We start from the raw sequence: 11,277 nt of genomic DNA, 5'->3' as shown, positions 1-11,277 counted from the left end.
TCGAACTGGAATCAGAAAAATGCTAATTGGCCGCACAGATTTACAAAACATGGCAGCCATTCCTAGTTAATTTCAAAACCCATATGACTTAAGTCCCTCCTCCTTCCCCCACCCCCCTGACCCCCCTTCCTCCCCCCCCCCACCTTTCTGACTCTGCTGGCCCACGTATGGCTGGGAGATGATGGCATTGTGGGGGTCTTACTACCGCTGAGGGTCTTAAATTCACTTTCTATTCTATAATTGTATAACTATCTGGAAAACACGCTACCAGAATGGAGAGTACTACTTATATTATATTATATAATATATATATATATATATATATATATATATATATTTTTGTTATATATATATATATTTTTATTAATTTTTTTAACATGTGTGTATGCATGCATGTATGTAAGTGTCTACATCTGTTGTTATTATTATTGTTTCTTGTCAGGGCGGGTGGGTGGATGCTTTACGTTAAACAAACGTAACACATTAACTTTATAACGGTGGGGGGGGGGGGGGGGGAATAAATGGGAATAGTCCAATCATGGGCAACCTGTTGTAGAGAGTGCACACTTTATTAACGTCGACCCTCATACTGCAACCTGTTGTAAATGTGATGATACTAATAAAAAGAGATTATATATATATAAAAATAAATAAATAAAAGTGCTACTGGTCGTCTCACCGTCGTCCTCGCTGCGCTCCCCGGGGGTGAACTCCACGGACTCGGACAGGGAGGCCAGCGAGGTGCGTCTGGAGGAGGTGCCTGAGGCCCCTGAGGCCAGGCTGGCGGCCCTGCTGCTGCCTGGGAGCCGGTTCACCCAGTGGTCACAGAGGGAGGAGCTGGTGGAGCCTGTGGGGGGGGGGACACAACAACACATCAACACAGAGAGGAGCTGGTGGAGCCTGTGGGGGGGGGGACACAACAATACATCAACACAGAGAGGAGCTGGTGGAGCCTGAGGGGGGGGGGGGACACAACAACACATCAAGAAGATTCCTCAGCAGCGATATCAGTACCTGTGTGAATCGATACCGGTACCCAACGGCAAGTACGTGCACACATAGAGCCCAAGGGGTGCTTGAGCACCTGCCTTTTTGAGCCTGATAAAAAAAGTGCCCTTACGTTACGCAAATGTCAGGATAGAATCAAAATATTAGGTAAAGAGAGAGAGATGCCCCATATTCCATTGCAGTTTGCACGGCCTCCTCAGCGTGCCTCTCCGCGGACCTATATATTTTATGCATAGCGTGGGTGATGATGATGATGATGATAGAAACCGCTGTGGCGCATACAGTTGAATGCTGGTATTACACTCATTGAGGGACACGAAGAAGTCAAGTCCGATGGGATTTGGGAATCTCAAATACAAATCGGGATTGGAATAAAAAATGCATTTATATTAAACAATACAGAATATACAGCACTTCTTGGGGTCTGTAGGGTAAGCACTTATTCCCTCCCCCCTGGACATTTATGGAGATGTATGGGCCTTTTAAGTCAGTGATAAAAGTGTCTTTCAAGGATAAGTGAGCTCCTGCACTGATTATTATAGTTCAATATTCAATATTTGATCACCAAAACCCCCCAAAAAGCATAAAAAGGCCCCCCCCCCCCCGCCTGAAAAGGGCCCTTAAAAATCATGCTTGCGCGCTACGCACGCTCGGTTAATATATACACACAAGTGTAGTGCCCTTTTCAGCCTTTGAGCACCTGCCCCTCTAAAGTCCTGTGCACGTCCCTGTCCAACGGTACCTTTTTTCGGTACTTTAGTTTCTAAAAATGTAATCTACCTAGCTCAGTTGTAGAAAATGTGTCCAAACTTCAAATGATTTATTATTTATTTAGAACAATTTGTTAATATATTGTGGAAGATATCACCCGCCCTCTCATGGATATGTGAAGGACGGGAGATATTATTGCCACGGAAGGAGTGGAAACAATTAGGTAGCTGATTAGTATTGATAGAACACACCTGCGCATCATTAGTTCACCCACATCCCACACGCCTCAGACACACACACTCCAAAGACACTAGGACAGAGATAGTCGAGTGGAGTGGTGAGGTTGGAGTTGTCGTATTGAGAGAGAGATTGTTGTGTACAGAGTTTTGTGAGGTGAGAGGTAGTGGGGTTGGGTACCGTTGACATTTGAACCGATACCCAACGGTACCTTTTTTCTGTACTTTAGTCTCCAAAAATGTTATCTACCTACCTCAGTTGTAAAAAAAAAAATTCAAACTTTACATGATTTATTATCATTATTATTTATTTAGAACAATTTGTTAATATATATTAGTGCCGTCAGTCGATTAAAAAATGTATCTAATTAATTACAGGATTTGTAATTAATTAATCTAATTAATCGCATTTTAATCGCATAACCATTTTAGGCCTGATATTCTACATTCTATAATCATATTTCAAATGGCATGTGTCCGGATGGCAGAATTCAGTACTGTATCTACAAAACCTTCTGTTTAATCATCTTCCCTTTATTCATTTGCTTAGATTTTTCAGGTCTGGTCAATTTTAGCATGGTGTTATTCAGTAAAAAAAACTCAAGCCTAGTAACAGACACAGGGCTAGATCCACAAAGAATGGATTGCACGGAGCAAGTTGCACCCTTACTTACAATTCATGATGAATTGAAAATGGGGGACCCTGATGTAAACAAGATGAAAGTCTTTCTCTGGTCTGCATCCCCTTAACAATTGTGTGTATTGAGCTGTACTGTACTGTACACATTCTGCAATCTGTTAAATAAAATGTTAATTCAATCAATCACTGTGCGAGGTGAGAGGTAGTGGGGTTAGGTACCGTTCACATTTGAACCGATACCCAACGGTACCTTTTTGTCTCTAAAAATGTTATCTACCTACCTCACTTGTAAAAAAAATTGTCCAAACTTCAAATGATTTATTATCATTATTATTTATTTAGAACAATGTTAATATTAGGGATGTCCGATATTATCGCATTAAAATGTGATATCGGAAATTATCGGTATCGGTTTAAATATTTTTTATTATTATTATATATATATATTTTTTTACATTTATTTAACCTTTATTTACCCAGGCAAACAAGTACGAACAAATTCTGATTTTATTTATTGTCAAAAGTATGCATAATGTTGTGTTAATTCCACGAAAAGAGATATGTAATGTTAATTACCTGAAATTAAGAGTTGGACAATATCGGTATATCGGTAAAAAAGCCAACATCAAACATCCCTAGTTAATATATATATATAATATTGCAGCTAGCTTTGTAAAGTGTCGCCACACTGGGCTGGCTGTCGCCCCGACTGCTGTGTTGTTGTTGACTCGGGTCAGACCCCAGGTGAGCGTCCCGACACCAGAGGGTCAGAGGTCAGACCCCAGCTGAGCGTCCCGACACCAGAGGGTCAGAGGTCAGACCCCAGGTGAGCGTCCCGACACCAGAGGGTCAGAGGTCAGACCCCAGGTGAGCGTCCCGACACCAGAGGAGCAGCGATACTGACCGGCGACGGAGCTGTTGGCCGACCAGGAGGGGATGGTGGTCCTGCGCTGGTAGAACAGGATGTAGGCCGTCTGCTGACACACGTCCTCGTCCGCCATCGGCTGGACCTCGCTGTCGTCGAAGCAGTACCACTGGCCGTCCACGGAGTTCTTACAGTAGGCTGCAGGGGGCGCAAGAGAGAGTTCTTACAGTGAGGTGCAGGGGGCGCAAAGACACAGTTCTTACAGTGAGCTGCAGGGGGCGCAAAGACAGTTCTTACAGTGAGCTGCAGGGGGCGCAAAGACACAGTTCTTACAGTGAGGTGCAGGGGGCGCAAAGACACAGTTCTTACAGTGAGGTGCAGGGGGCGCAAAGACACAGTTCTTACAGTGAGCTGCATGTGCTAATTTACCAGGCAATGAAATGCTTTCTAGAATGACATTTACAGCTCATTGTAACAGAGCTAGCCCTCTGCCTCTTTAACTCCTTATACTCTAATAAATTACACGCCAGCAAGACCACTGCGATCATCAGCTGCTGTACTATTGAATACTTTATTTTGACACATCGTATGACAAAAAAAACATTTTAAAAGACAAGACAATAACAGTGTCAATAACGCTGGTCAAAAATGGATAAAACACAATAAAGCCAAAGCTTGTTTCCATTGTGGTCCATACATGGAACATAAAAAGGCACAGAAACACAAATGGACATGTACACTGACAGGACACATTCTAAATTCTTTTTATAAAAACACCTAACCTGACAACTCATACAGTTAACTAATGTTAAAAGAAAATCCGCAAACCCTTAAAAGCAACTCATGATAAAAGAAATAAAAGCCAAGTTATGATAAAAGAGATAAAAAAAACATTTTAAGACCAATTTGAGTTGCTGCTGAGCCATGTTTTTAGGGCGGATTTAAATCCGAGAGGGGAGTTCAGGAGGCTAGAGGCTCCCAGAAACAGTCAAAAGAAGATCGGTGATGAAGCCTTGGTCAATTACGCCACAAAACTACAGTATGGAACAAACTGTCCAAAAACATCAGGGAAGCCAACTCGCTAAATATCTTCAAAAGAAGACAGTTTAAAGCCTCTCTCTTTGCTCAGGCATTTTAATGAGACAGGCAGACTTGATATCTTGACACAAATTGTATTTTACCTGCACTATTTTTTTATCCTGCCTACTTTTATGTACTTCCTGTCAAATTCATGTGTCAGTTCTATGCTGATTTTATCTCACTACACCCTCTTATGCACTGTATCTGCCTAATCTGCCTAGACTCATTACATCAACACTGTTCGTATACTACCGTGTGCTTTGGCAGAGCTGCTCTAATAGTTCAAACAACTGTTCTGTAAAGTCATTCAGAACTGGACTTTGTAAAGAAACTTAACTTAATTTAAGGCACTTTGAGCTGCAATTCTTGCATGAAAAGTGCTATACAAATAACGTTATTATTATTATTTAACTAAATTGAACAAATGTTCAATGTTCAATGTTATTGGCTACTGCACACGGCAATCAAAATCCACGACAAGTCCCTCCCCTAGCTTCGCATTTTCACAAGAAACTCATAAATATGTGGAATCAAATAGCGTTCCGCTAGCCAGGGTTCCCACAGACATTGCGAAATGAAATTCAAGGACTTTCAAGTACTTTTCCAAGCACCATTTTTCATTTGAAAAAGATACAATTAACTTTTAAATGCTGTTTTTTTATAGAAAAAAAAATCGGATCAAATATTTATGGATTAAAAAACCCATTTCCGACAATTAGTTACACCTTTAAATAAAAAATATATATAATTCTTGATTCAGAACAATTTTATCATGGATGAACAACTTTCAATGAGAATGGTTGATTTGAAATTCAAGGACTTTTTAAGCACCTTGTTAAAAAATGGGCTGTTTAAGTAATTCCAGGCCTCGCTTTTTTTTTTTTTTTTTAAATAAATATCAAGCACTTTAAGCACTTTCAAGGACCTTGTGCGAACCCTGGCTAGCTGTTCCGTGGGGATTTTAAACATATCGTACGTCCTTCTCCCCGATGGTTACATCCTGGTACTCGCGGGGGGGTCACCTGTGTAGTGGCCTCCGTGCATGTTGCCGTGGTGATCGCTCACCTGTGTAGTGGCCTCCGTGCATGTTGCCGTGGTGATCGCTCACCTGTGTAGTGGCCTCCGTGCATGTTGCCGTGGTGATTGCACACGGCGTACAGGTCGTACAGGTAGTCGTCCGGGTTGCGTCCCAGGCCGTAGGGGCGTCTCCACGGCGACCAGTGGGAGGGCAGGCTCCAGCTGCTCTGGCTCCTCTTGACCACGTGCGGCGCCATGTCCATGCCCACCAGCGGGAAGCGCACCATGTTCTGCATCTTCACCCGCCGGTCGCCCTCCTGGAGGAAGCAGGACACTCGTCAGCAACAGGAACGCCTCCACTTCAAAACACTACTCCTCACCTTCAAAGCCCTCCACAGCCTGCCCCCCCCCCCCCCTACCTGACTGATCTCCTTCTTCCCTACCGCCCGACCCGTTCCCTCCGGTCCTCCTCCACTGCCTCCCTCACTGTCCCGACATCCAAACTGCACCCCGACTCTGGAACTCCCTCCCTCAGTCCATCAGAGACTCCCCCTCACTCTCCACCTTCAAATCCAGACTCAAAACCCACCTGTTCTCCCTGTAGCCTTCAACCTTCCCCAACCTTAACCCCCCCCCCCCTCCAACCTGTTGTGATGTTTGTTACTGTGGCTCCATGTCTCTGTGTATCTCATGCTGCTTCCCCCGTGGTCCCATGTTCCTTTTTGTTTCTTTGTTTTACTCCGTTTCTCTGCCTACTGTCAGCGACTTCAGGTTCTTGAGAAGCGCTGTACAAATAAAATGAATTATTATTATTATTATTATCATCATCACTCAGAGAACTAACACTGGTGCCCCTCCTGGAGCAGGCGTTCTACAAGTTACATTAAAGACTTTTTAATACCTCATTTCATGACCGTACTAGCGAAGGAAAACAAAAAAAAACACACTGAATCGGCAGCTGCACCAATTAAAATGATTGCACGTTCCGTACAACCTTGATGGTTTTGTTTAGACCTGCCACTCATTATATATTGAATAATAATAATAATAATAATAATAATAATAATAATAATAATAATAATAATAATAATAATAATAATAATAATAATAATAATAATAATAATAATTTATGCAAACAGAAAGTGCATAGTGCTGCTAATTCTACTTGCAGTTTTAAATATAAATCTTTAAATGGTTTCAGTTTGTATCAGTACTTTCAGAATATTTGCAGCCGATTTGAACAATACCGTGATAATACTGATAACCTTGGTCACTATAATCATGATAATGAAATGTCCATAACGTTACATCTCTAGTATAAAGCAAAAGAGAGGAATATCTCTCTAACAGTGTTGGTTGGATTTCACAGGGTGTGTGTGGGCGCAGTACCTGTCTGAACCTCTGGAGGTGTGTGTGTGTGGGCGCAGTACCTGTCTGAACCTCTCGAGGTGTGTGTGGGGGCGCAGTACCTGTCTGAACCTCTGGAGGTGTGTGTGGGGGCGCAGTACCTGTCTGAACCTCTGGAGGTGTGTGTGTGGGGGCGCAGTACCTGTCTGAACCTCTCGAGGTGTGTCTGAACCTCTCGAGGTGTGTGTGTGTGGGCGCAGTACCTGTCTGAACCTCTGGAGGTGTGTGTGGGGGCGCAGTACCTGTCTGAACCTCTCGAGGTGTGTGTGGGGGCGCAGTACCTGTCTGAACCTCTCGAGGTGTGTGTGTGGGGGCGCAGTACCTGTCTGAACCTCTCGAGGTGTGTGTGGGGGCGCAGTACCTGTCTGAACCTCTCGAGGTGTGTGTGGGGGCTGCAGTACCTGTCTGAACCTCTGGAGGTGTGTGTGGGGGCGCAGTACCTGTCTGAACCTCTGGAGGTGTGTGTGTGGGGGCGCAGTACCTGTCTGAACCTCTCGAGGTGTGTGTGGGGGCGCAGTACCTGTCTGAACCTCTCGAGGTGTGTGTGGGGGCTGCAGTACCTGTCTGAACCTCTTGAGGTGCAGGATCAGCACGTCGGGCAGGGTCCAGAGGCTCAGCTTGATGCGTCCCTGCTGCAGCTGGTTGCAGTGCGGGCAGCGCCAGGCGTCGTCCAGCGCCAGCTGGAACACAGACGGCAGCCATCGTCAGGGACGCGTCTATATTAAAAGGCAGCCCAAGAGTGCTTCCGCGTTTCTCTGATTGGCCACGATGCCCATGTGACCGCGGCAGAGCGGAAATAGGCTGCTGCTCCGGCGAAAGGCTTTCACTGCCACACGACAGCCGGTTAACCCTTTCACTGTGGAGCTAATGACGCTAATGATGGAGCATCGCCGTCGGTTGTGTGATAGTAAAAGGGTTTTACCTTCTGTCGTGTGGCAGTGAAAGGGTTAATTCATCGACTGCCAAAAAACCAGTATATTCGTTTTTGGCGCCCCCCATGCGTTGAACGCCAAAAACGAATATATATTCGTTTTATGTTTTTCTTTTTAATCATGATATTAAGACACTGGCGCCGCTCTGATGGCTGCCTTTCTGATCGCTCCGACGAGACTGTGCTTTATTTTGTTAATTTTTATAGTATTAGGAGTTTTATTTGCACCAACTGTTGGTGCATTATATGTGTATGACCGTCAGTCAATCATTGACATTGGATTAAGAAAAACTTACCGTTTGGATTGCTCTCTGGATCGGATCGCTGAACAGCAGAAATGGCCCGCCGAGATCCTTTGTTATGCCGGCCATGGCCAAGACGCCAAGAAGCCGCCGCGAAGACGAGGAAAGAGAGCCGGGGTCCGGAACAGACTGAGGTCCAAACGACACAGAACCACATTGCCCAGCATATTGTTGGCCAATGTGCAATCGATAGGAAACAAATTGGACGACATCAGAGCAAGGATCCAATTCCAGAGGGACATTCGGGATTGTAACGTCCTCTGTTTCACAGAAACTTGGCTGAGTCCAGATGTCCCGAATCATGCAATAGAACCGGCAGACCACTTCTTCGTTCTACGCAAAGACCGGACGGCATTAGAGTCATTAAAGAAGAAAGGAGGCGGCATTGCCTTCATGATAAACAAGGAGTGGTGCGATGTAGGCAACACAAAGGAAATGTCTAACCACTGCTCCCCAGACCTGGAGTTTATCACGATAAAATGTCGACCCTTCTTCCTCCCAAGAGAGTTAACGTCCATCATCCTCATCGGAGTGTACATTCCACCACACGCGAACACTGAGGTCGCACTTTCAAAACTCCACGACGAGGTAAACAAACTCCAAGCAGCTAATGTTGACGCTGCCATTTTGGTCTTGGGGGATTTCAACAGCGCGCGTCTTAAAAAGGTGCTGCCGAATTTCTATCAGCATGTGACCTGTCCCACCAGAGGCGAGAACATATTAGACCATGTATACTCGCAATTTAAGAATGGGTACAAGTCACAGGCTCTTAGTCCATTCGGTAAAAGCGATCACGCCGCCATTTTCCTTTTGCCTAAGTACAAACAGAGTCTCAAGCGAACGCCGGTGGTCTCGCGAGAGGTTAAGCGTTGGGCCGTGACGTCAGTGGAGTCACTCCAAGCAGTGCTGGGAAGCACAGAATGGAGTGTATTCCGTGATAACACAGCCAATATCAACGAATACACCGAAACGGTGATTGACTATGTCTGTACTCAGGTAGAAGTAATAATCCCCACCACCAAAATTAATATCTACCCAAATCAAAAGCCCTGGGTAGACAAATCCGTCCGTGAGGCTCTGAAAGTGCGCACATCAGCATACAACACCGGGCTGGTGACAGGCAACATGGAAGAACACAAGATGGCAAGATACAACGTCAGGAGAGCAGTAATAGAGGCAAAACGGCGTTACAGGGATAAAGTTGAACTTCAGTTTGAACAGGCTGACTCTAGAGGCATGTGGCAGGGCCTCAGAACAATGACAGACTACAAAGGAACCCCCCTCAAACTGAACAGTGACATCTCCTTAGCAAATGATCTCAACTCCTTCTATGCGAGGTTTGAGGCTGTGAACAACAACACCAGCCTACAAACCACGGCAATGGGGGGGGGGGGGGTCTGCTGATGGAGACTCAGTGTTCAGGGTAACAGAGCATGAGGTGAGACGGATCTTTAAAAAAGTGGATATCAGGAAGGCAGCAGGACCGGACGGCATCCCCGGCCGCGTCCTAAAAGTCTGTGCCGACCAACTGGCCCCGGTATTCACTGACATCTTCAACCTGTCCTTGGAACAGGCCGTCATCCCCACCTGTCTGAAGAAGTCCACCATCATCCCTGTACCCAAAAAATCTACGCCCGCTTGCCTCAACGACTACCGCCCTGTAGCCCTCACCTCCATAGCCATGAAGTGCTTTGAGAAGCTAGTGAAGGGCTACATCTGTTCCTCCCTCCCCATCAACCTGGACCCTCTGCAATTTGCATATCGCCCCAACAGGTCCACGGAGGACGCCATAGCCCATGTGCTGCACACAGCAGCATCACATCTGGACAAGAGGCAGGGGAACTATGTGAGAATGCTGTTCATCGACTACAGCTCAGCATTCAATACCATAGTCCCCTCCAAACTCATAGCCAAGCTCAGGGACCTGGGCTTGAACTATGACCTGTGCCAGTGGGTCCTGGACTTCCTGACGGGCAGACCCCAGGTGGTAAGAGCCGGCAACTGCACCTCCTCATCCATCACGCTCAACATAGGGGCCCCCCAGGGCTGTGTTCTGAGCCCCCTCCTCTACTCCCTGTACACACATGACTGCGTAGCACAGCGGAACAACAACACCATCATCAAATTTGCTGATGACACAGTAGTGGTGGGCCTGATCTCTGCCAACGACGAAAGGGCCTACCTGGAAGAGGTAGAGAACCTGTCACAGTGGTGTCAGGAGAACTGCCTCTCCCTGAACGTCAGCAAAACAAAAGAGATGATTGTGGACTTCAGGAGGTCGGGGGTCAAGGACTACAGCCCCCTCAGCATCGACGGGGCACCAGTTGAGAGAGTGAACAGTTTCAAGTACCTCGGAGCCCACATATCCGAGGACTTGACATGGACCACACACATTGACAGTGTTGTGAAGAAGGCACGACAACGCCTCTACTTCCTCAGGCGCCTAAGGAAGTTCCAAGTCAGTCAGAAGATCCTTAGGAACTTCTACTCATGTACAATAGAGAGCATCCTGACCGGCAACATCACCTCCTGGTTTGGGAATAGCACTGCAAAAGACCGTAGCAGACTACAAAGAGTGACACATTCAGCCGAACGCACAATTAGAGGGGGGCTTCCCACCCTCCAGAACATTTACAACAAGCGGTGCAAGGGGAAGGCTAAGAGAATTATTAAGGACTCGAGCCACCCGAACAACTGCCTCTTTGAACTGCTGCCGTCAGGCAAGCGATACCGGAGTCTTATGGCGAGCACAGAAAGACTCAGAAGGAGCTTCTATCCCCAGGCCATCAGGCTGCTAAACGAACAATAATCGCTAAACGAACAATAATCACTATGCAACAACCATCAAATGCACACAGCACACACACCCACACGCACACACTCACTCAAACAAACAACACACTGCAGCACCCACTCTCCACACTTTAGATCACACAAACACACTTACACTTTATATTTATTGATAAAGGATTTGCACTACAACTCGTACACCTACTGTGAATTGTACCTAAACTGCACCTCGTCCATTTATGCCTTGCACTATATAGTATTGTATATTAGTACACTGCACAGTATTGTAT

The 11,277-nt window shown here is 45.8% G+C and overlaps 1 protein-coding gene across 1 annotated transcript in view; it reads right to left on the bottom strand.

The window, feature by feature from the left end:
• Positions 1-11,277, bottom strand: part of usp31 (ubiquitin specific peptidase 31) — a gene marked incomplete at its 3' end in the record, with an annotated part of 47,235 nt that overhangs the window by 5,249 nt on the left and 30,709 nt on the right. The window contains 4 exon segments of the mRNA XM_084328313.1: positions 680-847; positions 3,500-3,658; positions 5,649-5,874; positions 7,525-7,644. Coding sequence (XP_084184439.1) covers positions 680-847; positions 3,500-3,658; positions 5,649-5,874; positions 7,525-7,644 — 673 coding nt within the window.

The sequence above is a fragment of the Notolepis coatsorum genome (assembly GCF_963971535.1).
Source record: "Notolepis coatsorum genome assembly, chromosome: 14".
Lineage (NCBI taxonomy): Eukaryota > Metazoa > Chordata > Actinopteri > Aulopiformes > Paralepididae > Notolepis > Notolepis coatsorum.
The sequence above is the reverse complement of the archived record's forward strand: the minus strand, read 5'-3'. Positions and strand labels throughout refer to the sequence as shown.